General features: G+C 55.7%; 1 protein-coding gene across 6 annotated transcripts in view; it reads left to right on the top strand.

Moving 5' to 3' along the window:
* Positions 1-20162, top strand: part of CRIP2 (cysteine rich protein 2) — a 63160-nt gene extending 42998 nt beyond the window's left edge. For all 6 annotated transcript variants that reach the window (XM_005279110.5, XM_065554747.1, XM_005279109.3 and 3 more), the window contains 6 exons: positions 9072-9129; positions 9870-10007; positions 13306-13374; positions 15181-15275; positions 17117-17174; positions 18050-20162. In XM_005279110.5, the coding sequence (XP_005279167.2) occupies positions 9072-9129; positions 9870-10007; positions 13306-13374; positions 15181-15275; positions 17117-17174; positions 18050-18117 (486 nt within the window). In that variant the 3' untranslated portion in view covers positions 18118-20162. The remainder of the gene's footprint in view (positions 1-9071; positions 9130-9869; positions 10008-13305; positions 13375-15180; positions 15276-17116; positions 17175-18049) is intronic.
* Positions 20163-27091: the final 6929 nt, after the last annotated feature.

Genomic DNA, 27091 nt, shown 5'->3' on the forward strand with positions numbered 1-27091 from the left:
TGGGAGTAGGATTGAGCCTCTGTTAGCTTCTCAGAAGTCTGTTCCTCTGTTCAGGGCAATAAAGGTGACCCAGGGAGATAGCTGAATGCTTACTCTGCTCTCTGATTTGCTAATATAAAGCACACTGAAGTTTATCACACACAAGCCTTTGCAGTGGTCTGCTCTCAGCCAGCCCCCTGAACATGAGCCTGGTGTTCCCTTAAGCTCCTGTAGTCCTAGTGCCCTTTTAGCGTGTGCTGTGTGATTTCTGTTGGAGGCAGCAGCTGGTTAGGGTAAGGAACTCATGTGTGGCTCAGTGGTTCTGCCAGGCCTTTTCTGCTGCATTATGTCCTGCTCATGGACCCAAAGCCGCCTCCTAATTTTTAGGCGAGGTTTGCTTGATCTTGCCCCTGCTTGTCATGGGAGATGCGGGTGTATGGAAGGATCTTCAGAAGTGACTTAGCAGCACGAGCCCTATAGCAAGTCACTGAGGCATGTTTGAAAATCCAACATGCAGTGCACATAACTGGTGCTAGACACTGGATCTTTGTAGCTCTAGTGTAACCTTCTGCCCTTGAGGAGCTGAACCTCTGGGTAACAGACTAGGCTGAGCTCTGCCACTGGGAGCTGTTTGTTGTCAGGATCACCCTTGCTCCCACTGCTCTGCTCGAATGCTTTCCCAGCTGGTCCCGTTTGTTCGTTAACCGAGCAGCACAGAGATGCTCCGCAATGAAGAACTATCTAAGAGAAGTCTCTGAGTTCGGGATGGTGCTGGTTAACCTCTCTGTTTTGCCATGAACTTGTACTAGGGAAAAGGACCAGTGGTTTGTTGCAAAGCTTGTGTCTTTCTGCTCAGTTTTCCCTTCTCGCAACCTGCGAGCCCCTCCCCGACAGCTGACAATCCCATTTCTGTCTCAGTGGGTTTGGCTCATTGGCTTCTTCCTTGTGTTTCTAACAGAACCCAGGCCAACAGAGCTGTACTGTGATTATTGCTTCCGCCTCTGTGCTTCAGCATCTGCTGTCGTTACAGTCCTTATGCTGCAGTGGCAACTACTGCAGGCAGATGTGAGAACAGTGGCGCGTGGGTCTATGTCAAGCTGTTCTATGTCTTGGAGACAGATTTATGGTATTCTGTTTTGTATTAAGACTGAATTCACATGACACTTTACCTGTTTGTAGCTGTTATAAGATCTGTCTGATTTCCATGCTCTGCTACTCAAGTAGCAGAGCCTGTGTCGGAAAGTGGTTCCTCTTGGCCTGTATTCCCATCCTGGAAAGTTGGTGTGGGGGGAGCTGCTAGGAACAGAGTGTGCCGTGTCTGTGTCCAGAGGTGCACACGGAAGCCTGGGGAGTCCCTGATGGGGATCTTGCAGAGCTTAGCAGAAAGCAGCCTTCTCAAATGTGTCTGCTAAATCCAGCTGAAGCCAGTGTCACAATAAAAATGGAAGGAGGGGGCTTTAGCTGCTTCCATGAATGGCAAACTGCTGCCTCAGCCCAAGGCAATGGCAGAGACGGCATGCCTGGAACAGGAAGGCTTCCTTTTCCCAGTGTCCTCCAGTCTTCACCTGGAGGGGAGGAAAGGGGAGAGTTTGTGCCATCTTGCTCAAAGTCGGGGAGGTCTTTCTCTCTCCAAGGCCAGGTATAGCTTTGTGCTTGGGCTTACACAGTCAGTGAAGTCTGGCCAAAGCACATGGGGTCTGAGCTGCAGGTGTCCTTGATCCAGAGACTAATTTGCCAGGGCTTTACCAGTGTGCTGAGAATCCAGCCGCGGTCTGCATGGGAATAGACTCAGCCCAAGCCAAACACCTGCTCAGAGGAAGCTAACTGTCCCACAATCACCACTGCTGCCACTCAGCTGTCTCTGTTTTGTATAAATTGGGGATCTGTGTCCCTGGAAGCTGGTCTGGTCTCTGCTCTCAGGGCTGTCCCTCTTGGTGTTACTGCAAACGGTGTCCTGTCCTGTCCTGGGCTATGTATGCTGCAGCTGATGGGCCACCTAAATGGCTTGCTGGCCAGCCAAGAAAGTGCCAGTTATGGTAAGCTGGCAAGCTGCGTTGGCCCATCCTGAGGCCTCACAGGCCCACTTCTCCTCTCCCACTGCCATGTGCGAGCCCTGGGGTGGGACAGGCTATAGGAACAGTAGGAACAGACTGGGTCAGACTCAAGGTCAATCCAACCCAGGGCTCCTGTCTCTGACAGAGGCCAGCACTAGATGCCACAGAGGAAGGTGCAATAACTCCATAGTTAATATTCCTTGGACTGGGGGGTGCAGCCAGGTGCCTTCCAGGCCCCCCCGGGGCAGCAGTGAGCTAGCATAGTCCCATGTGCGCAAAGGCCTTTGCTGTGTGGCATTGCATCCTCAGGCTGCAGATGGGGGTAGGGTGACCATATTTGACCATATTTCCCCAAAGGAAAACGGAACACCGCATGGGGCTAACCCAAGCCGCCTCCCATCCCCCCCCCCCCACCCCGCACAAGGCTGGCCCGTGCTGCTCATCCGAGCCCCCCTCCCCACACTGGGCTGGCATCGCTGCTTGCTCGAGCCCTACCTGCCCGCCTGAGGCCTGCCTCCCTGGACCCTTTCCCCCGCACCCCACTTTTTGACAAAAAACTTTTTGATCAAGTCGGCAAGAGCAAATGGGACAAATGCCCACGTTTGCCAAAAAAGTCGGGATGGCCAGGACAGGGCTTAAAACGGGATTGTCCTTGCCAAACTGGGACGTATGGTCACCCTAGATGGGAGGAGCGTCCATGGGGAAACACTGTCTCTTCCTGATGGTGCAGGGCAGCAGGCATTGGGGAATGGGAGCCTGAAACCTGGTATGTGACAGCTGCCACGCAGCCTGGTGGGTCTTCAGGTCTGAGCACCATGGAAACGCTCTGCCCCTTTTGTCAAGACAAACACTGGGGTGGCTGTGGCTCCTGCAGGGTGGGGAGGAGGTGTGAAGCTCTGTCTCTCTCCTCCCCCCGCCACCCCAATGCAGGTGCCGCAGGTGCAGACAGAACAGGCCACTGGCCTCAAGGGCTCTGAACTGTGAAAGATGCTCTCTGGGAACTGGCCCGTCCTGCCCAGCTAGGAGAGTGAAGACGGAAGCGAGTGATTATGGGTGACACTGGAGTGTCTTTCACTCAGCTCCGAGCCTGGAGCGCCCAGTGCAGCGCTAGAGAAGGCGGCTCCCAGGCACACTTGCCTACGCTCGGGGGCGAGGGGATCCCGGCTCTGACAACACTGTGGAATAGAAATGAGGAGCAACAGGTGGGGCTGTCTGGGCAGGCCCCATAGAGGAGAGTTCTTGATCCCAGCTGTGGCCCGGGGCTCCCGTGGGGATGACGGACAGGGCCGTCATTTGGCCGGGGCTCCTGTGGGGAGGACGGACAGGGCTGTCATTGGCCGGGGCTCCCGTGGGGAGGACGGACAGGGCTTTGCTGTTGTGATCTGAGGTGTAATCATTGGATGCCCTCAACATCAGGGAGGATCCTGGGCTAGCTCAGGCTTTTCCCTTTTTCATTGTCAGGGGTGCGGTGCTGGGACCTGTGCGTGGCTTGCATTGTCCCAAAGCGTGGCGTGCTGGCACAAGTCCTTCCTGCCCACCTCTTGCTCACTTGCTTTCGTTCTTGCTTGCTCTTTTACTGACTGCTCCTCTGTTTAGAAACCTAGGACCCTGCCAGACCTCAAGCAGGACAGCCTGAGCCCAGTGAATAACAGTCCCCAGGCAGTGAAGGACCCAAGAGCAGCCGCTCCTGCTCTCGGGCTGACCTAGGAATCCTGGTTTCTGGGGGAAGTTCCTGGCTGTTTGGAGTTTGATCTGAACACTGAAATGGGAGGATGGGGGAGCAGGTCCTGTCAGCAATGACATTTGGTTGATGGTGGGGAGCGCTTGGGGTACAGAGAGCCCAGGGGATGTTTGTGGCTGTCTTTTTATATTACTTTAATCTTTGCTTTTATATAAACCGTGTCCAAAGCTTGGGGCTGCGGAGTCCTTGATCTGTGTCTCAGTCTCTGGTCCTGGGATTGGGGGAAGAATGCTCCAGTACAGACATGTTCTTCATCCCCCTCCCTAGCGCAGACCCTGCCCATTTCTGGTGTTGCCACGCCTGCACTGTCACCTGGGGCTGGGTGGGGTTGATCACAGCTCCTTGCACCACTGCTGGAGAGGGTGTGGTAGCTGAGGCTTGAGGATGACTGGCAGAGCGGTTAGTGGGGGCCAAGTCTGCAATGGCAGGGGGTGATGCAGTTCAGCATGAGATGTGTTGGTGAGAAGCTGCGGGGGGTGGGGAGGGAAGAGGGGCCTAGAAATGGGATAGTGAAGTACAGGGGGGATGGTAAAGAGCAGAATGGACCAGCAGGGGGTGCTGCAGGTCAAAGACAGGTGTGTTGGGAGTGCAGAGCAGTGCTGGCAGAGCTGGGGTGCTGCACTGACTTCTAGTCAGACTTGTTCATTATTCCATTTCAGGACATGCTGCAGCAAATAGAACAATTTTTGGGGTGTGAAATGTGTGCAAAATCTCAGTGCGTTTAAACCAGCAAAGCAACATGGCACGCAAAGTGTCTTGCACCTCTGCCCCTGCCAGGAAGGCTGAGTGTCCAGTGCCTGGGAGGAGCAGAATGCTTCTGTTGGTGACTCACCCCAGAGGCATGTGCTTTGGTTCTCCAGTGTCCCATCTGGATGGGCCCAGGCCTTCCAGTGTGCTGCATGGGAGGCAGCGAATTCAGCCCCCAGGGATGCATTCCACATTTACCATGGAGACAGACACATGGCCAGTGGACTTCCTTTTTGGTTCTGTGCGGAGCGGTTTGTGCTCAGCATCCCAGCCCTTGCAGAACCCAGCTGCCAGAGACCACAGATACTTTCTCTTTTCTTTGACTCGCTTCCCACTGACTGGTGGGAAACTGCTGCCGGGAGCTGGAATAACATTATCTCCTGCCTGCTGGCTGTCCCAGCCCCTGTCCCCTCCCCTTCCAACCCCCCCCCCCCAATCAATGGCAGTACACATGGCCCAGTCCTTGTGATAAGGGCATGACATAAGGGGGGAAAACTCTCGCTCCTTATCACTCTGTCCAGAGAGAAAACTGCTTTTCCTCTAAGCAATCAGCCCCTGTTTGATAATGTGAGCTGATAACTGCTCTGATGAGGCAAGCACCATAGCAACCGTGCCTGGAGAGGGACCCGAGGGGGGAATGGTATCATGGCCTCCTGGGGATGTTCTCTCTTTGCCTTGCTAGTGAGACTGGGGTGCAGCATGGAGGTGGGGGGAATGAGGGCAGCAGGGGGAGAGTGGCATGTATAAAGGGCTTTATTGATATGATTCGGGGATGGATGTGTTGTGCATGAGTGAGTTATGCATGGTCTCAAATGCAGGCTGATAATACCTTGTCCCAGTCCTTACCCCTGCACATGCTGCTATGTTGCAGAAAAGTTATTTAGAAACTTTGAGGAGATTTTTTTGTTTGTTTTAAATGGACTGTCCCCACTCTGCCTTCAAGATCACTGGGAATTGCAGAGATTTGGGGAGGGGTTTTCATTCCATACGTTTTCAAACAGGACTTTCTTTTAACCTTTGAAATTTTCAGATGAATCTTTTATTGGTTTTCTTTGTGTTTGTTTCAAAAGAAATGCATTTTGAAAATATCCCACTGTGTGACTAAACTGACCAATCGGAATCAGAAATTAAAATACCCAAAAATCAATTAAGACAGATGAGCACCAATAAATGAAGCTATGTTGCGGCTCCACAGGTTGTACAGCAAAGGGTGACCAAATTCAAAACAGAGAGCTGGAGCTTTGGACATTCTGCCTGCTGATAATCAGGCCAATTAGTTAGGGGTCTATATACGGATTTAGGTGTCTCGCTTTAAGCACCAAAGCTTGAAAATCTGACCTCTGTTTATATATACAAACTCCCCATCTCCAAGTCTAAAAGTATTATAGTAATAATACAATCTGAACTCCACAGTAGATGGAAATCACTTAAAATAAATGGTCCTGTCTTGCCAGGATGACGCAGTTTGGCTCCCAAGACCTTACATAATCCCCCAAAATAAGCATATAAACAAGAGAAGTCCAACCCGCAGAGTATGTTAAAAAGCAAAATCGTATGTTACTGGATCTTTGTGTCATGTTGCAGAGTTTCAGCTCTGAGAGCCTGTTGAGCTGAACTGCCCGTGGGTTCTGGTGTGCCCTCTCTTTCATGTGGTTATTTTATGGTGTAATGGAATTCTTTTGGGAGATACGTAAACATGAAACCCCCAGAATATTCACTGAAGTGAACACCCGGGGCTGTGTATTTAGAGTGTTAGTTATTGAAATGGATGCTCTGCTCGGCTCTGGATTCAGCTGCGTGTAGCCCCGAGGTACCTGAAGGAGGGCACAAGGTGCCAGTGACAGCCCAGTTACATTTGGTTCAGTTAGTGCTTTGTGGCGGGTCTCTGATTCACTGGAGGGGGACTCCACAATTCCATCACGGGGGGCTGGGCGGGGTGGGCCGAGCCATCTATGAGTCTGTATGGGTTACCAGTGGTGAGTTTGTGTTATGGGTCCCTCTCAGTGTTGATCCACAAGGATATTAGTCTGTAACAGCCCTCAGCGACAGGGGCTTGGTTCTTGAGCTCAAGCTGTAGCCGTTCACGCTTCCAGCTCTGGATTTCTGTGGTTCGGTCCCCCGGTGTGATGACCATCACATGCTCACCGCAGACAGGAGGATGTAAACATGATAAATCTATCTAGGGCCATACAAGGTCCCGTCCGTCACCACAGTATCTGAGCACCTCAGTCTTCAATGCGTTTGTCCTCACAACCGCCTGGTGGGGCAGGGCAGTGCTGTTATCCCATTGTACAGGTGGGAAACTAAGGCACAAAGTGACTAGCCCAAGGTCATGCAGGGAGTCTGGGGCAGGGCAGGAATTGAACCTGGGTGTCTCGAGTCCCAGGATAGTGCTGTAACTGCTGGGCTATCGGAAAGGAAAGCTGGCGGGCTATTGGTGTTACTCTAGATCAGGGGTGGGGCAAACTTTTTGGCCTGAGGGCCAAATCTGGGTATGGAAATTGTACAGTAACTCCTCACTTAGTCGTCCCGGTTAACGTTGTTTCGGTGTAACGTTTCGGTGTTACGTTGCTGATCAATTAGGGAACATGCTCATTTAAAGTTGTACACTTCTCCCATCTAACATCGTTTGCAGGAAGAGCAGCCCGTTGCAGCTAGCTGGTGGGGGCTTGGAACCAGGGTGGACCAGCAGCCCCCCATTAGCTCCCCCTATCAGTTCCCCGCTCCCCTAAGTTCCCTGTGAGGCAGCTGCCCAGCAGGCTAGCAATTGCAGCTGTCCCTCCTCCCACTGCAGTGTGCTGCTCCTGCCCTCTGCCTTGGAGCTGCTCCCCGAGACTCCTGCTTGCTGTGCGGGAGGGAGAGAAGGAAGAGGGGGGCTAATGTCAGGGGTCCCCCTCCACCCTGCTTCTGCACTCCACTCCCCCCAGCTTCCATAGAGCAGGGGGGATACACCAGGGCTCAGGACGGGGGGAGCTTGCAGCAGCTGCGGTCTCAGCAAGCTGATCTAATTAACAAGGCAGTGTACTTAAAGGGGAAATGTGCATGTCTGTCGGTGTGTGTGTCTGTCTGTGATGTCTCCCCTCCCTCCATTCCTGCTGCCTTACAGAGTGAGAGAGTTAACCCTTGAGGGCTCAGCCAATTGCTAGTTCATCATTTAGCAATAAAGGAAATATCCCACCCTCTGACTCCTCCACCTCAACCAAGCTTCACAGTCATCATCACTGTGTACCAGTATTAAATTGTTTAAAACTTATAGTGTGTGTGTGTGTGTGTGTGTGTACAGCACTTTTGTCTGGTGAAAAAAATTTCCCTGGAACCTAACCCCCTCATTTACATTAATTCTTATGGGGAAATTGGATTTGCTTAACATCATTTCGCTTAAAGTCACATTTTTCAGGAACATAACTACAACGTTAAGTGAGGAGTTACTGTATGGCGGGCCATGAATGCTCACGAAATTGGGGTTGGGGTGCAGGAGGGAGTGAGGGCTCTGGTTGGTGGTGCGGACTCTGGGGTGGGGCCAGAAATGAGGAGTTTAGGGTGTGCGAGGGGGCTCTGGCTGGGGCAAGGTCCTGGAGTGCAGGGGGGTGAGGGCTCCGGCTGGGGGTGGGGCTGGGGTTGAGCGGTTTGGGGTGCAGAAGGGTGCTTCGGTCTGGGATCAAGGGGTTCGGAGGGTGGGAGGGGGATCAGGGCTGGGGCAGTGGATTGGGACATGGGGGGGTGGTGCTCAGGGGTGCAGGCTCCGGGTGGCGCTTACCTCAAGCAGCTCCCGGAAGCAGCGGCATGTCCCCCCTACGGGTCCTACACGGAGGCACGGCCAGGCGGCTCAGCGCACTGCCCCATCCACAGGTGATGCCCCTGCAGCTCCTATTGGCCACAGTTCCCGGCCAATGGGTTGCGGGGGGCGGCACTTTGGGTGGAGGCAGCGCGTGGAGCCCCCTGGCTGCCTCTAAACATAGGAGCCGGAAAGGGGACATGCCACTGCTTCCCGGGGCTGTGCAGAGCTGAGGCAGGCACGGGTGGAGCAGCTGCCAACCCCGCTCCTCGGCTGGAGCACAGGAGCGGGACAAGCCCCAGACCCTACTCCCCAGCAGGAGCTCGAGGGCCGGATTAAATCAACTGGCAGGCTGGATGTGGCCCGCGGGCTGCTGTTTGCCCACCCCTGCTTTAGCTGAAGCTAATGGTGGGCAATGGGAGGCGTTCTTGGGCAGGACTGAGGTCTTTTGTGAGGAACATTGTACATAAGAGAGAGAGTGCAGTACCTCTTGCTGTGAAGTTCTCTCCCCTTTCCCAGAATGCTCTTCCTCTCTATATAAACTGTTTGACTATTATGTGTAACAGGACTCCCTCAATGTTAGTCTACAAATTCATTCCCTTTTTGTCTCTTTGTGTATATTTTACAGACACTTAAGGAATGTAAGCTCCCGCCTCTCAGTAATGCCTGGTATGGCAGCTAGTATGTCCCGGGGTTTGGTGTCTGGCACTAGAGATGCCAGGGGGAAAGCCCCTGCTAACCTCCATTCCTAATGCCCCTTCTCTCTCTCCCTCAGCATGACGGGAAGCCCTTCTGCCACAAGCCATGCTATGCAACATTGTTCGGACCAAAAGGTATGTATGCCTCCTGACCAGCCTCCCCTTCGTATGAGAAATGGACGCCCAGAGGCAGAAAGATGAATGCTGCCCATTTTCAGGGCTGCAGTGATTCACGCAGCTATTCAGAGCACTTGTCCTATCCTAGGTTTTAACAGGAGAGTTTAGGGCCCTGACAACTGCCCCAGACTCAGAGCAGCACAGGCCAAAGCTGTGTGAGAGATTCTTCCAGGGGAATCCAAAGAGCCACCATCTCAGCGCTTCACAGCCCCAAACCCCACACTGAGCGGCTCCAGATCAGCAGTGAGTTCAGAGGAACTTGCTCTTCACAGAGCTGGAGGTTAGATGTTTCAGGGGAGAAGTCACGACAGCTCCCCTGCAAACCACAGGAAGGGCTGGTCGCTCAGACAGCATCGCCTCCCAGGAGGTAAAATAGTCCCAGGAGAGAGCCACATGGGGCAGAGCTGTGGTGGTGACTAACTCCTGCTCATGGATGGGAGAGGGGCCAGGAGGCCATTTGTAGTGTGCTGCAGACATGGCCCTTTCCCAGCTGTACATCTTGGGGAAGGTGCAGTGAGAGGACGTGTCTCTGGGCCAGGAGAACAGGAGTGCTGGAGAGACCGGCGGCTCCAGCTGGAGCTGGGAGTGCAGGCTGGCCAAGGCTTGCTTTTCGTAATGGCCCTGTGCCCTGGGAGAGGAGGAAAGCCCACAGGGCATCTTGGATCCAACAGCCTCAAACACTGATGCTCCCGTTGCAGGTGTGAATATTGGTGGAGCTGGCTCCTATATCTATGAGAAGCCTCAGATGGAAGAGCAGCCGGCTCTGGGGCCCATTGAGCATGTTTCGAAGGTAGAAGAGAAGAAAGTCAGTGGCCCACCGAAGGGGCCCAGCAGAGGTGAGTGCCGAAGGGGGCAAGAGTCTGGAAAGCCAGCATGGCTCTGCGCTCTGCTGTGAGAACCCTGCCAGCTGACCGGGGAACTCCGGCAAGGGGGACAGATGAGGCAAGGGAGGGCTGGGTGGGGGCAGTAGCTAAGACTTCATGGCCCTTGTTCAGACCTGCACTTGGTGCCACTAGCTGCTGCGTGGCCAGGGACTTAGTGCAATGGCAGCGAAGCTCGGCTGTGAGTGGAATGAGGGCACTGATGCGATTCTGGGTGCTCCCTCTGCTTTGCATGTACTTATTGGAATGACCACTAGGGGGCATCCATAGCACACAGTGCACATGTCACTGTGGGACTCTCCAAAAGGACCGTGTCACTCCAGATAGGAGCTGCTACAGCCTGCATTCAGGTAGATGTGGGTCCACACCATGGCCTGGATGATGGAACGGTGGGCCTGATTGTGCTCTGGTGGTGGTCTTTCCAGAGACTAGCCCATATGTCCCCGCTGACCCGACCCCCAAAGACTGGGTCTAGGGTGACCAGATCACCCAGGTCAAATATCGGGACGCGGGGGGCGGAGCAAAAAAACACCCCCACCCCCCCCTTCCTCCTTCCTCCGCAAGCGCTGGAGGGAGGCCCTGGCATGGGGCCGGGGTGAGTGAGAGTCCGGCCTGGCCCCGAGCACAGGAAGGACTCAGTTGGGCGGTACCTGGAGGAGGAGTAGGGGGGTGGCCCGCAGGGCCAGGCGGCGGCTGTTCTCCCCACCTGGGCAGCGGGACTCGGGAGCAGCCGCTGCTGCAGCTCCTACTGCCACGGCCGGAGGAAGCGGCCATGGCGCTCAGCGGCTGCGACTCTGGCGCCCGGGCCCAAACTCCCTGAGCCCGGGCCTGCTGCGGGGACCCAGCAGCGCGCACGCTGCGCCCAGCCCCTGGCCAGTCGCGTCTGGGCTGCTGCCCAGCTGGTACAATCCCGCGGGCAGCCCCGCAGTGGGGGCAGCAGGCCCCAGCACCCCCCGTCCTGCTCGGGTCCCTCAGGGAAACGAATGGGGCTGGGCTGCCGATGCCTCTGCCCCGGGGCCGCTGCAGGATTGCACCAGCTGGGCAGCCAGCCCAGACGCGACTGGCCAGGGGCTGGGTGCACGCAGCGTGCGCGCTGCTGGGTCCCCACAACAGGCCCGGGCTAGGGGAGTTCGCGCCCGGACGCCAGAGCCGCAGCCGCCGAGCGCCATGGCCGCTTCCTTCGGCCGTGACAGTAGGAGCTGCAGCAGCGGCTGCTCCCAAGTCCCGCTGCCCAGGTGGAGAGAACAGCCACCGTCGCCTGGCCCCATGGGCCGCCCCCCTACTCCCCCTCCAGGTACCGCCTGACTGAGTCCTGCCTGCGCTCGGCGCCAGGCCGGACTCTCACTCACCCCGGCCCCGCGCTCCCCCTGTGTCTCCAGCGCTTGTGGAGGAAGGAGGAATGGTGAGCTTGGGGAAGAGGCGGGGATTTGGGGAGGGAGCCAATGGGGGAAGGAGGGAGTGGAGTCGGGGCGGGGGGGAGGGCGGGCGCGAGCCCTTCCGGGCTCCGGAGCCTTTGCTTGTTTGTCCAGTGTCCCGACCTAACATTGGTCGGGATGCGGGACAAACAAGCAAATATCAGGATGTCTGGTCACCCTAGCTGGGTCAGTGCTATAGTAGGGGGTTGAGCAGGTTTGAGCCCATGGAGCATGTGTGTCCTCGCTGGCCTTGCTGAGCTGCTGAAAGAGCTCTTGCAGGATTGCCCTGTGTCTGTGCTAGCCCTGTTGGAAGCTGTTTCCGATGCAGTGCCCTTTGGGTACCTACCCCACAGTTCCTGGCAAAGCTCCCAGAAGCAGTGTGTTCTGGGGTAGCTCAGAAGGCACTATAGGATAGTAACAGCAGGACTGTCAGAACTATATCAGCTTGTCCAGGTCCAGACTGGCATCAAATCAGTTCAGAGTGAAACCCCTTAGAGTGAGCTGGCTCATAGACCTGCTGAGAGCTCGTCTGCTCTGGCTGCTGCTGAGATGCTTATAAAGCAAATGGGACAAAGTTGTCGCATGGGGGTAGCCTGGCTGTTGCCAGTGAATATCCCCAGCGTGGATTCACCCACCCTTGGCCTGCCTGCCAGCTCTGAAAGCTAAAGTGCGTCACTGGGTTTGCTCCCGCAGAATTCTCCCAGGTGCCCTTGAAGGGCTATGTCTTCACTGCACCGTAACTCAAGCTTCATCCACGTGCACAAACCCTTAACCTGAGTGTAGTGGGGCTTGAACTCTAAGTGGCTGGCCCCTTGGGGGTATGGGCTGCTGCTTGCATTAGTGCAGCCCATCAGCTGCTAACCTGATGCTGTGTGTCGCTTGAAGGTTGTTTCCCAGAGTGGCTTCTCTCGCTCTGTCTAACTGCAGTGAAGATGTACCCTCGGGGATTAAAGAGCATTGTGAGGAGCTCCTGCCTGTATTTTCTCACCCTCCGCCCTTGTTGTGCATCTGCCCCTCCACATCTTTCACCAGCCCTAGGCCTTTCTCCCCTCGCACGCTGCCCTGGCTGTGTCTCTCCCCAGCATCCCTAGCTGTGCATCTCCCATGCTGCAACCCCTACTTGTTAGCCCTGAGAGTGTTATCTCCATGTTCATGTTCCATCCAACCTAATCTGCTTAACAGAAATGACCATGACTGTATGCTATTTGCAACAGAGCCGTCAGTCACCGATGAGCTACCTCCCCCACCCCACCTTCAAAAGCAAATAATGACATGCGCCAATGGGCTGTGATTTTGTCTGGTGGAGGATGCAGGGCAGAAGGAAGGGCACTGTTTAATGCAGGCCCTACACTCATTTAAGAGACTGGGGACAGATCTACACTTAAAACGCTGCAGCGAAGATGCTACTACACCAATGGGAGCACGTCTCCCATCAGCGTAGTTAATCCACCTCCGTGAGAGGCGATAGCTCTGTCAACAGGAGAAGCTCTGCAGTCGACCTAGCACTGTCTACACCAGGTGTTAGGTTGGTATAATTGCAGCGCTCCTGGGGTGTGGATTTTTCACAACCCTGAGCGACGTAGTTACACCAGTGTACATTTATAGCGTAGATCTGGCCTGGCTCTGATCTTTAATGGTAGCTTTAGCCTGTTGATTCTGCAGCGAATGAAAGCCCCCTTTTAAAGGCATGGTTCATTGTTGATTGCCAGCTGGAGATGGTGAGCTCTGAATGTAGCTGGAGAGAGGGCCTACGGGTGGTGCAGTAGCACTGGGGTGTGGGGGGGTCCATGTAGCTGATTTCTTTAGGATGCTAAAGAAACTCTTTTCCTGTCTTTCAGCCTCCAGTGTCACCACCTTCACCGGGGAGCCCAACATGTGCCCGCGCTGTGGCAAAAAAGTCTACTTTGGTAAGGACCGGGGCAGGCCAGCTCCCTTAGTGTTCCCTGCTTATGCCCCAGGGTCACTTGTTTGTACTGTGAGACGTTCCTAACAGAGATCAGGGCTAGGTGCTGCACGTACACATAGGAAGAGAGAGGCCTTGCCCCACAGCACTTAGACTCGGTGGAAATGGCCGACAAAGAATTATTAGCCCTGTTTTACTGCTAGGAAGCTGAGGCCCAGAGAGGTTATGTGACCTGCCCAAGGTCGCATTCCAGCAGTGGAACCCAGGTCACTGGACTGAGACTTGGGAGCCTTAACCATAAGGCAGTCCTTCCTCTGCGGGAGGATTTCAGCTGCTGATATGAGGGGCCTGGAGGATGTGACTGCTTCAGTGGAGGGGGTTGTGGGGCCTTTGGGGAGGAGGTATCTGGGAGGCTAAGTGTAGGTGAGTCTAGAATCATAGAATATCAGAGTTGGAAGGGACCTCAAGAGGTCATCTAGTCCAACCCCCTGCTCTAAATTGGTTTAAAATCACATTTTTAGCTAAATTGATGCAACGCTCTAGGTAGAGGAACAGACTGTACGGACTGTAACATGTTTACCTTCTAAATGGAATTGCACCACAATTAACAATAGGCATGTCTCCAACACATGTGCTCATGCAGTCACCCACGCAGAATTTGTAAGGCTGTTTGTAACAGTGCCATCTCATGACTTCCACTAATGTTACAAAGGTTTGGGCCACATTCTCTGAAGTCAGTGACATTCTGCTAACAGGGAATTTGGCTCTTTTGTTACCTAGGTAAGTATCTACATGGTCCCCGGGAGGCGCTGAAGCTGTCACCTCCGAGGGCTGAATAGAGTACCGGGGGAGGCTGATTTTACCCCTTTGCTGCTGCTGTGGTTGGGTAGGAGACAGCTTTCATTAAGTCTCAGTAACACGCTCAGCAGCATGTCAGGGTATGGGTGCAGCTGACTCCCTCAAGGAAGAAGGAAAAGACCCTTCAGTAAAGGCCTAAGCTGTTCTTTGCAAAGGTTTCATGGGATGCTGGCAACACGTCAGCTCTCCAAGAGCCTGCCCATGGAGAGGGTGTTGTGCGGACCCTCTCCACTGGAGGCCTGGTTCAAGAGCAGTCTGGCCCAGCCGTCACACTACTGTCAGCAGGTTTCCCTCTTGGCCATAGGCGCCGACTCCGTGGGTGCTCTGGGGCTGGAGCACCCATGGGGAAAAATTGGTGGGTGCTCTGCACCCACCGGCAGCTCCCCGCCCCAACTTGCCTCCGCCTCCTCCCCTGAGCGCGCCGTCGGGTCCTGCTTCTCCCCCCTTCCTCCCAGCACTTGTGCCACGAAACAGCTGTTTCGCACAGCAAGCCTGGGAGGGACGGGGGAGGAGGGGGAACACGGTGCCCTTGAGGGAGGAGGCAGGGGCGGGGGTGGGGCCAGGGGGGCGCGAGCACCGACTGGCACCAAAAAAAGTTGGCGCCTGTGCTCTTGGCTTGACCTAGACACGGGCTCTTTGGGCAGCAGGGCTAGGGGGTAGGAGCCTGTCAGCTGTGGGAGCTGTGTGAGAGCACTGAGGCTCTCTTGCCCCATGGCAAAGAAGGGGCAGTTCTCAGGTGAATGCTCTCCTAGTGTGGCCAACTGGGACATCTGCAAGATTTCCCACAATCCCTTGGGCGCCCCGTCGGGGTGGTCTCAGCCTGCCTGTAGCTGTGCGGGTTGCTGCCAGGGGGCGAGCTCATGCTGTGGAAGCCCCGGCTCAGACATATTCACGCCAAGGCAGGGAATGAAGAGCTCCCACTGGAATATGTCCCTTCTTGTCTCTGCTCTAGCTGAGAAGGTGACTTCACTGGGGAAGGACTGGCACCGCCCCTGCCTGCGCTGCGAGCGCTGCGGCAAGACTCTGACCCCTGGCGGCCATGCGGAGGTAAGGACTGAGCACATGCTGTGATCTGTTTGCCTCATGTGTGCTCTGGTGCAGACTTTCGCCGCAACCACCTCCCTCCCCTCACACCTGCGCAGGAGACTCACACTGGTGCATGTGCATGTTCAAGCTAGCGAGGGATGGGGTTAGACCTCAGGACTGGATATTTCATTCCCCTGCCCCTCTCCCAATTGCTGCCTTTGCAGCAGTGATGGCCCGTCCCCCAGGGGGCAGTGTCTGGAGTTGGGCTGCACACAGCTGTGATCCTTGGAGACCTGGTGTGACCCACATGGTAAAGATGATCACCCAGACAAGAGGAAGGGATATGTTGCGGGAGCTGGCCTCAGCTCTGGAGCAGAGTCCTTGCACCCCTGGCTAGCATCCCATCTGACCCTCCCACCTCACTTCACACACCTGCTGCTCAGCTGGGCACAGCCTCCTGCTTCTCTCCCAGCTTGGCCAATGGCTTTTCCACCTGTGACCTCTTCCCGGTCCTTGGTGCTCACTGCCCGCGCCTGGGGATCACCAGGGACCGCAGTGGCCACGGACCCCCGAGACAGTCAGTCATCTGAGCGCACTCTGGCTGGCTAATTGTCTGGTGGTTTGGGGACTCCAGGTGGCAGACCCAGGCCAGTACCCAGAATCCTGTATGCCAACAGCCAGGCCTGGGCTCGTGCGGTGTAAAGGGATAAAAGCTGTACTGTAGCGGGTCTGTTCCCCCAGAGTTGATCTGTCGTGGCGTCTCCCATGCGCTAGGTGTGGTGAGAGTGGAGTGCAGGGCTACTAGGAGCAGTCCTGTGCCTCTGGTGGCCGGAAGGCTTTTACCTCTGCCTCCCCATTGTTGCTGGAGAAGATGGGGAACTTCAGACTCCAATCACTGCCTGCATCCAGACTCCAGCCACCACTGCAGGCCCTTCCACCCCTGACTGCTCCTGCTCTGACAGGTCCAAGGCCTTGGCCTCTCTCCTGGGAGGATGCTGCAGTCAGGCAGCATTTCTGGCCCTGCAGCATTGGAGGGGAGGGCTGCACAAAGGGCATGGCCTGTGTTGGACAGACACCTGTGTGCAGTGGGTAGACAATGCTCACGACCTGCATGGCCATGTGGCAGCGGCTGCAACAGGGGCAGGGCAGAGCCCCATGACATTCTGATCCCCCCTCCTCCCCCCGGGATGGTCTCACGGGAATAGCTGCACCCCGTAATCTCATCCCGGGGCTGGGGAGCACTCCCCACATTTGTAAGCTGAGCACCTCTCCTGCCATCGCGTGCTCCAGTGATCTCAGGCGTGCCCACCAGAGGACAGACTGGATTTAAATGGAAAGCTGGGGCTGTTGGCTGGGGGCAGCCCTGGCTGCTGGAAGGCGAACGCGGACATGTGGGGGAGGTTCCCATTGCTCAGCGCTGCTGGACCGCTCGCAGCACAAAGGCTCTGTGGATCCAACCGATGCAGGACATCAGTGAGATGGAGTGTGTGCTCTATGCTCCAGGCGTGAGGGACTGTCTGTGCCATGGAGGGTGGGTTCCAGAGGCAGGCGGGCAGAGTGAGTGCTGCACTAGCAGGGAGACAGCAGCCCAGGCCTGGGGGCATTGGCGGAGCTGTCGGGGGGTCATGCTTGTAGTAGCAAACCAGTCCCATGGGGAGCTTCAGGGCAATGCAAATTAAATGATGTCTCTCCAGGAGCCCCGTGCAGTTGGGGAGGGATGCTGGGGAGCCCCCCCACAATGCACTGCTGTGGCAGGGCTGTGCCCCGGGGAAGGGCATGGGTGAGTGGCCATCTGCATCATGTTCTTCTGCATCTCTTGGGTTGGGTGGCACTGACGTGTGTCTTGCTTTGCCCCCTCACAGCACGATGAGCAGCCATACTGCCACAAGCCCTGCTACGGGATCCTCTTTGGACCAAAGGGTGAGCGTGCTGCACAGAACCGGAGCTGCTGGAGGAAGGGCAGGAAGTGTCCAGAGGCCAGAATGGAGGGTGGAGGAATGGGTTTTTCTCAATGAATCCCTAAGGAGAGGGGTGGGTGGGAGTGTAGGGAGAGGGAGGGGGCCATGGGGCACCTGTCACTGGGCACGTTGCCTCTGCAGGATATTCTCCCATCCCCCCGGCTGACCGTGCCGTGTATCGGTTTGTAGGGCCCCGGAGCAGATAGCCCAGGGGGGTATGTCAGGGTGCCCCGGCACATCCAGTACACCCAGAGGCTCCAGGAGGGAGGGCAGCCCTTTGCTAACTGCGCTACAGCCTTTGCCCAGGACGGGGAAGTGTTGTGGGGTCCGCGGATGAAACCCGAGGCTTGCTGTGTTTTGGAACCCAGCCAGCAGAACACAGATTGAGCACATTCCCCTAGCTCGCTCTAGGGGCCAGGGCCAGGGGTGCACGGGGCTCAGCTGGGCAAGGATCCTCTGGTTCCTTGGCGAGGGCCCTTATGCAAATGTTTCACCTACTGCTCAGCCCCCACTTTTCCATTGGCCCTTCCTGACTATCTGCTCCCCCCTTGGGATCCCTACACTCCCAGCCTGTGGTGCGGCGATGGGGCGTGGTTCCCTAATGTAGGAGGGCAGGCTGCTTGCACTACTGGATCCCAGGCAGGGATGGCCAGGCTCTTGGCCTTCCACTTACCCTCCTTCCCTTTTCTGACCTTCCCCATCCATTTGTCCCTGGCCTCCACGGCCGTATTGGCTGGGGCTCTACGCAACCCCCAGGCTAAGGGGAGGTATCTGCGCTCAGCACCCTGCCTGGCTGTCCTGGCCCTGCCCTTACGTGTGGCTCTTTCTCTGTTGCAGGAGTGAACACTGGAGCTGTTGGAAGTTACATCTACGATAAAGACCCCGAAGCAAAGGACCAGCCCTAAGGAGCTCGCTGCCTCCCTCCTGCCCGCCCGCCCGACACAGGCCACTCTCACTGTTCCCTCTTTCCTCAGCTCCCCTCTGTAGAAGTAGCTTAGCTCCAGGACGGCCAAGCCGTGCGCTGGAGCAGCCCTGAGCCTGGCTGGCCACAGAGCTGTGCTCCCTGCTGTTTGTATTTTGGGCGGGGCGGTCCCGCCCTCTGGATTTTATAATATAATATAAGCTTTGATGTTAAAAACAGAAGTAGAAAGTGTCTCTGGTTGCTCCCAATGTGCCTGACTCTCCTGAGCTCTCCCATGGGGTTCCTTATCCCTCAGGCCCTCAGCCCCCTGCCAGCCATGGGATGGAGGCTTCCTGGATATGACTGGTATGCACTTGGCATCACAGTTCATGGTAGCCCTCTCCAAGCGAGCCCGTCGGCAAGCCCTGGATGATGTGCAGCCAGTGCAGGCTCCTGCTGCGCTGCAGGCTGGGACAAGCTCAGTTCCAGATCATCCATATCTAACAGCAGCTCCTTTCACCGCTGCGGTTCCAGTCGCAAGCAGGAGGACAGAGCTGGCCCCCCAACCCCCCGGTAACATGGGGTGGGGGCAGGGAGGAGTCACGTGGGGGGATGTCACGTGGGGAGATCATGTGCCCCCTTTAGCTGGTGCCCCCCTTTGTGTCCCTCCCATGAGTCGCCCAGCCTTGAGGAAATGGTCCCATGGCCTGCCAGCCCTCCAGCTGGGTCTGCCCAGTGGCTGCTGGCATTCTAGAGAGGCCAATCAGGAACAGATGGCCCACTGGCTGTGTAGGACGGCAGTCTTGCACCTCAGAAACGGTTGTGTTAAGTGTGGGAGTCATTGCTTAAGCAGGCGTTCTCTTCAAGCCCAGGGAGAACGCTTTGGGCTCCATTGTGCCCTCAGTCTGCGAGCTCTGTGCACACACCATGTAGTTGCTCTCCTGCTCGTGTCCTTGTCTGGAGCAATGGGCAGAGCCCGGGCGCAGCTTTCTAGCTACTGGTGGGTTACGAGGCCATATGGCCTATATTCCTTTCAGTCCTGCTGTAGGTGACCACGCTGGCCTGCTGCTGATGAGCATGGGCGTCCCATTTCTGGCATCCGTGCGCTCTGCTGTGTTGCTTAGGGCTAGTGCCTCCTTGGCCCTGAATCCCACCCGCCCGCCTTGTTCTCTGCAGCAGGTGGCAGAATTGGGAGCTTAGACTCTGGGAACAGCTGGAGTGTACATGTGTGATGCCAGCCCCTGGTATGTAGACTGCATGCCCATTCCCAACAGCTGGAAGCAACTTAGTGCACTCTTGGGGCTGCCTAAACAGCTGCTTCTCCGCACTGTGCTGCAAGGAGAGGTCAATCCGTGTGATCCCAAATGTGTTCGCTGGGGTGCTGAGTTTGGCCTGGGAGCTGAGGGTGCTGCTGTGGGTGCACATGTACCCCAGCCTGCACCCCCATTAACACTGAACTTCACAGTGCGCTGCATCCAGGACCATGGGAGGGTCCCTGTGACATGGGCCCTGAAGATAAATGCTAGGGTCTGAATCCATGGCCCTACCCTGTGTGGGAGGAGGGAGCACAGGTCCCTTGTTTGTGCCATACAGCACACTATGGCCCTGGTGAGGGAATGGGCTCGGAGGGGCTGGTGGGAGAGTCAGGGGTGTTGGGACAATGGCTGGAAGTCGGCTGAGTGGTGTGAAGTGTGCAAGGCTCCCGCCTTCGCCCGCTCGGAGGAGACTGTTTGTTGTGTGTGTGTTTTTTAGTCTATTTATAAGCGGATAGAAATGTGCTTTCTGCTTCGGTGAATGGTGTGCACTCCCCAGGTCACCCCCCAGATCACCACACTGGCCATTCACACTGACCCCCTAAGAGGGAATTGGGAGCAAACCTACGGAGCTTGCGCTCTGCCTCCAGCCTGGCCTGTCGCCCTAGGCTAACGTAACCTGCAGGGCCAGCTGCCATGCTCCCACTAGGTACAGGCCAACCAGAACGCACCTGAAACAAGCCAGCAGAACTGATTTCCTGTTATTATTGCTGACAATAAAAGTTTTGAACAACAAGTGGGATGGTCTGACTATGTGGGGGATGTGGTCCTTGCTGTCTGTCACCCAGGTTTATCACATGTCCAGCTCTGATGAGTTAGGACCCTTTGCTCCCCTGGGGTGATCTGGAAAAGCAGACAAGTAGAGGCACTGTACCTGTCTCAGCTGCTTTGTGATGGAGAGGCAATATCTCAGACTGGGGGTTTATTCCTGGCTCTGCCGCTTCCCAGCTGGGTGACCTTGTGCCTGACCTCGTGCCTCAGTTTCCCCTTCCCACCCTTCCCATCCTTTCTCATGTCTGTTTAGAAATGCTCTTGAGGACAGGGACTGTCGCATGGTGTCTGTGCAATGCCTAGCACAATGGGTTGTTGATTTCAGTTGGACCCATGATGCTAGCATAATGCAAAGGAGGCCTGACAAGTTACATGGGTTCTGGAGAGTTTCTGGCATCACACAGGTCAGGGCATGTGATTTTTTTTTTTTTTTTTTTTTTTTTAAACCAGGAGTCCTCGGGTTCTACCCCCTTCACAGATCCTGCTCTCCCTGGTATCTTGCCCGGAGCACCGTCAGTAGAAGCTCAATAGAGCCAACTGTCTCAGCACATTGCTGTCTGGATGGGGGTGATACATGAAGGGCTCATGTTGTACTGCGGGGTTTCTGCTGGAAGTGTCCATTTGGAGGTGGAATATGCAAGAATCGTCCCTTAGCTGCTTCTCATTCTCTGCATCATTTCAGCTCAGTACATGGGAAGCAGTCTTAAATCACTGTCACGCTGGCCTGTTGTCTACCTCCAGCCCCCACGTTTCTGTCGCTGTGGGCTTTACTGTCTACTCAGATGCTGCCCCAGTAGGGTACATGGGGCTTCAGATCAAAGAAGCATCCTGGGAGATGCTAGGGAAGGGATGGAGTGTGACTGACACCTGGAGCAGAGCAGTGCCAGGTGCTGTACCAGCCAAGCAGTGAGGTCTGAAACCCCCCTGCCTGAGTGCCCAGCGCCTGGCTATGGGCATTTCCCCCTTCTGGATCCTGGTCAGGGAGAGGATCCCTGGAACAAACGCCCTGCCCACACTCTGCTAAGTCGCCTTCACTTATTTCCTGAGCTCTCCAAAGGGGCATCCCAAAACCTCTACGGAGGCCCTTTGAAATTCATTCCCCTGGGTGGATCTGGCAGGCCGGGGCATAGACCTGCTCTTCTCCCTAGGGCCTGCAGGGGCCTTGCCCATTCCCGAGCCAGTGGCAAACCCCTGTGGGTTTCACTGTGCCAGCTCCGTCCTCCCCTTGTTTGCCATGGACACAGAGAAGCAGCCTCTCTGCGGCATTGTGCTCTCGCAAAGAGCCACCGCTGCGCTCCTGGCGCAGCCAGAATGTATTAGGGAGTCGGGCCACAGCCGTACACAAAGAGGGCAGCAATGGGGGGCTTTGTGGGGATGGGGGCGGCGGCTCTGCAATGGAAGCAGTCTCTTGCTGAGAAGAACTTCCCCAGCCTCCTGTAAGCTGCTCGGTGTAAGGTGCATAGAGCCCAGCGTGAGTGGAAAAAGAAAACCCCAAGTGCTGAGAGTTGGCTCCAGGGAGGATGAGCAGTGCTACCTAAGGGACAGGCCCCTGCTTCAGGAGCCGCTCGCCTGACATAGCTTTGTAAAGGAAATGACCCAGAACCCAGCCGCACCCCAACATTAACCCCTGGCCCAAATAGCCTGGCTGGGGCTTGGGGCTGGAGTATGGTGGCTAAGCCTCAGCCCTACAGGTGGGGGTGATGTGGAGCGGCCCAGCCTAGCAGTTCCCAGCATTGCTCCTTGTGCATGGTACGGTGGGTGGGACGTGCTTTGCTCGTGGCCCAGCCGTTGTCTCACTCTCTGTGGAGCCAGGATTCCTGGGGAGAGGCAGGTACAGGTAGGGACTTGGCTAGTGACTCCTGTGCAGCTGGGGTGAGAGAGCTTCTTGCTCGCCTCTCTGTCCCTGCACTGCTCTGGGCAGTCAAGCCCTTGGAGGCACCTGGAAGGAGCAGGGGTTAATGGAAAAGTGCTGAGTGGGCCAGCTGACCTAGAGCTTCCCCTGTTTCTCAGCCTTGTCATCACAGGCCACTCAGTCAGCTCACTGCTGAAAGGGCCATGTGGGCTGAGCCAAAACTGCCCCCTCCTGCCCCCGAATGGAGTGCCCAGCAACAGAATGTGTGTGGAAATGGGCGCTAAGTAGCACCGGCGGAGCGAGCAAGGGTTTTGCTGTTGGTGTGCAGGCCTGAAGACGGCCCTTTGAACATGAACCAGCAGTCACCCAGCACCCATGGCTCATAGGCCAGAAGGGACCATCATGATCATCTAGTCTGACCTGCACATTGCAGGCCACAGAACCTCATCCACCCCCTCCTGTAATAGACCCCTAGCTTCTGGCTGAGTTAGTGATGGCCTCAAATTTTGATTTAAAGACTTCAAGTTACAGACACTCAACCATTTACTTGAGTTCAAATCAGCAAGTGACCTGTGCCCCATGCTGCCGAGGAAGGTGAAAACCCCCTTCCTCACCCCAAATATGGCAATCAGACCCGGAACATGTGGGCAACACCCACCAGCCAAAAACTAGAATTCTGTCTAGTAGCTCAAAGCCCTCCTCCATCTAGCGTCCCTTCCCAGCCATTGGAGATAGTTGCCTTTAGCAGACGTGGCTGAGCCACATGCCATTGTTGGCAATCTCATCACACCATCCTCTCCATAAACTTATCAAGCTGAGTTTTAAAACAAGTTAGTTTTGCCCCCACTACTCCCCCGGGGAGAATGTTCCAGAACTTCACTCCTCTGATGGTTAGAAACTGTCATCTAATTTCAAGCCAACACTTCTCGAGGGCCAGGTTATAGCCATCTGTTCTTGTGCCAACACTGGCCCTTAATTTAAACATCAGGGAGGGAGAGGAGTTATTTATCCCTCTGCTGTAGTTAAAGAGAGCAACCCTAACTCCCCTCAGCCTTCATTTGATTAGCCAAGCTCTGAGTCCCCTCTCGTAAGGTAGGTTCTCCATTCCTCCAGTCATCCTCATAGCCCTTCTCTGTCCTGTAGCTCTCGCCACGCTATTGGCCAAGCAGCCAGCCAGGGGATCAGGGCACTACACAGCTGGATGGTATTGCATTGCTGTATTGAAGAAGCTGGAATGGAAGGGCACTCTCTAGGGTGGCGGGCGGTGAGTGCCGAGGGCAGTGCTGCTGCCTGATGGATGTCAGGGGAGAGCCCTCCAGCACTGGCTGTCTCCGTGTTATGGCCAGGGCTGGCTCTGGCTTTCTGGCTGCCCCAAGCAGAACAACAAAGCAAAACAAAAAACCTGCGGCACGGCTGGAGCCAGGGTGCAGGGGGACTCCCTGCCCTGTAGATGTGCCCCGGCTAGCAGGGGGAGGGAGCGGGGGGAGAGAGAGAAGGGGGGCGGCCAGGGCTTCAGCGGGCGCTGCCATGCGGCCCCTCCTGCTGTGCCCCCTGCTGGGAGGGCTCCGCACCACTCCGGTCGGCTGGGAGGGAAGGACGCGGGCTGCCCTTCCTGGCTTGCTGCAGGGTGCTCCCGTCCTCCATGTCACTGCCCCCTACAGGGCGGCCGGAGCGGAACAACAACAACAACAACAACAAGTGGCCGTGCCGCCCTAGGATTGGGCAGAATGCCGCCTCCAACAAGCTGCCGCCCCAAGCACCAGCTTGCTCGGCTGGTGCCTGGAGCCGGCCCTGGTTATGGCGATGGTTATGTGCCTGCTTGGGCATGCTCTGGGATATACTGCACCTTTAACTCTTGGCAATCGTGTTCTTGCCATGTGCAGAGCTATTGAGTCCCGGTCGCTGCTTCTGGCTGTCCCTGGCGCTGGGAACCAACTTACTGCAGCCAAACGGTGTGTGATGGGTGGGTTCCTGCAATGGGACAGGCCTCAGCGTCTGGCTCAGGGGCAGCTCCAGTCTCTCTGGATGCCCTGCACCTGCCTTTCATTGCTGCTGTTTCCCCCAGCCCGCATGGGTGTGGATGAAGATAGCCTGGCTTTGGTGTAGCCCACCATGAAGCTGCAGAGCTGGCTGTGTGGGCACCTCTGCTGGATGCCCAGGAACTGGGACATGAGCTGGGGCAAAGCTAAGAGGGCACGGCTAGCTCTGGGGTCCTGCCTTCCCTTGGAGCTGTTGCAAGGATGAGCCCAACGTTACAGCAGCCTGGGCCTCCTCGGGAGGGTCAGGAATGGCCAAGGGAGCGCCAGGGCCATTCCAGGCTGAATTCTTAGCTGAAGGGCTTTAGTGGAGCACAAAGAGAATTCACTGAGCTCCACTTTCTTTGCCTCCAGTTGGGGGTGTGTGAGAGGCGGGGCGGGGTCTTAGCTGAGAGGGAATTGTGAGCTGGGCGCAACTTAAACAAATACAATAAAGGGAGAGTGGCTGGTGGCCACTGCTGTGGTAGGAATCCATGCTCCCCATCATCCTGGGGCCTTTCAGTGGGAAGGGGCTGCCAGGGCCATTGCTTTGTTTCAGCTAAAAGTCTCTGTTGCTGCTGGGACAAGCTCCTGGTGGCTGCACCTCCCCGTCAGACCCTCTCAGGTCTGAGTTTTCGCCCCATTGCTCCTCTCCCTGGCGCCATCTCTTTAGTGTGACTGGGGCCAGGCAGGCAATGAGGGTTCTTGGCTCAGCCACTCTCCTCTGTGAAGTTCCCAGACCAGTGCCAGCTCAGTGCCATTCCCTTCACCAGCACGGTCTGGGCTGTGGTGTTCAGAGCTCACTCCTTGCTTACCGCACTTGCCAGAGCTTTGTTTTACTCTGTGTTTGGGTCTAACTGGTTGTGCTCAACAAGAGCTTTAACACTGCCTCATCCAGCCGCTCTGGCGGGGCAGCTCAGCCCTTAAAGGCACAGATTCCCCATGACTACATCAGCCTCCTGAGCAAGGTTTGGAGCGCTGCGGTGTGGTTGTTCCCTGTGGGACACTGACCTTCTGTGCATGGTGGGTGGCATCACATTAGCAAGTGCCACTGCTTAGTGAATGTGGTAACGTGATGGCTCAGGCGCTCCAACAGCAGCCCGCTCTCTGGCAATGGGCCGCTGATGAGGCCCTACCTGCATGTACAGCAAATTCATGTATTCCCATTTTATTCTGTTCTATTAGCAGCAACACAAAACCAAGTCCTCCTTAGAGGACTGTTGTACAGCCAGAGCAAACTGAAAATGCTGTTCCAGAGTCCGGCATGAAATGGAGACTGGACACAGCAGCGCTAGAGTGAATTGCAGGAGGAGCAGAGCTCACTGGCCAGCCGCTCACCCCTAGCAGCTGCATTTTTACTGCTGAGATACAACAGCTACTGCCAACACCCAGCTTCAGACATCAACACTATTCCCCGGAGGAGCTTAGACTCTGGGAACTATGCGGTGCTGCTAATTAGCAAACTCTTAATGCTGCCAAGCCGAGCAGTGACTATGGGAACTTGTGCTAGGGTCAGTCATGCCTGCTGCTCCTTGGAAGAGACTGTGCTCATGCTTGGATTGGCCCAGTGGGTTCAGCGAAGTGAGCGTGTGTCGGTACCACCAATCGTACCTTATCTATCCACGCTATGGAGAGATCCAAAGATATGTAGTGGACTGGGCATGCAGCAGAGGACCCTGCGGCTGTACTGCACACCTAGCACCTGATATTTGCCATGCCTGTGCACCTGGGGCCATCAGGATTCACTGTGATCAGTGGCTTTACAGCAGCATCAAACGGTGTGATGAGAAGACTTGGCCAGACAGCTTGCAGCATGTGGGACTGCACCTCTGCACAGCTGCTGCCACTTCATTTTCAGCCCAAGTTAGGGCCCCATAGCGTCGCTTTCAGGCCTGGGCCCTCTGCGTCTCTGCCCCGCAGTATGTTTGTTGCCTGCCCCAGTGCTGAGTGGGTGTGAAACTCTGCCATTTTGGTGTGGCAGGATGCCACAGCACTTTGCCCAGGGGCAAATGGTCGCCCAAGCAACACGGCAGGAGAGAGTTGGGCATGGTGTGGCTTAGACTGGAGGGAGCTCAGCTCGGCCAGGGAGAACCTCTGGAGCAGCTAAAGCACCACTGCGTGTTACATCCTCTGTATGGCAGGCGTTTGCTTAGCATTTACCAGCACCGAAGGCCACCTCTGCCCTCTGTGGGCATCAAGGAGCAGGTGAGTTGTCTCATCTTATCTCTGTTGGGCCTACCCAAAAGGGAAAAAAGGGGAGGAGGAGGATCTGGGGAACTACAAGCCAGTCAGCCTCACCTCAGTCCCTGGAAAAATCATGGAGCAGGTCCTCAAGGAATCAATTTTGAAGCACGTAGAGGAGAGGAAAGTGATCAGGAACAGTCAGCATGGATTCACCAAGGGCAAGTCATGCCTGACTAACCTAATTGCCTTCTATGATAAGATAACTGGCTCTGTGGATGAGGGGAAAGCAATGGACTTGTTACTCCTTGACTTTAGCAAAGCTTTTGATACCGTCTCCCACAGTATTCTTGCCAGCAAGTTAAAAAAGTATGGGCTGGATGAATGGACTATATGGTGGATAGAAAGCTGGCGAGATCGTCGGGCTCAATGGGTAGTGATCAACGGGTCGAGGTCTAGTTGGCATAAGGTCCCTCTTCCCCAACCTCATAAGAACATAAAAGCAGCCATACTGGGTCAGACCAAAGGTCCATCTTCCGACAGTGGCCAATGCCAGGTGTCCCAGAGAGAATAAATAGAATAGGTAATCATCAAGTGATCCATCCCCTGTCGTCCATTCCCAGCTTCTGGGAAACAGAGGCTAGGGGCACCATCCCTGCCCATCCTGCTAATAGTCATTGATGGACCTATCCTCCATGAATTTATCTAGTTCTTTTTTGAACCCTGTTATAGTCTTGGCCTTCACAACATCCTCTGGCAAGGAGTTCCACAGGTTGACTGTGTGTGGTGTGAAGAAATACGTCCTTTTGTTTGTTTTAAATCTGTTGCCTATTAATTTCATTTGGT

The sequence above is a fragment of the Chrysemys picta genome, chromosome 8 (assembly GCF_011386835.1).
Source record: "Chrysemys picta bellii isolate R12L10 chromosome 8, ASM1138683v2, whole genome shotgun sequence".
Classification (NCBI taxonomy): domain Eukaryota; kingdom Metazoa; phylum Chordata; order Testudines; family Emydidae; genus Chrysemys; species Chrysemys picta.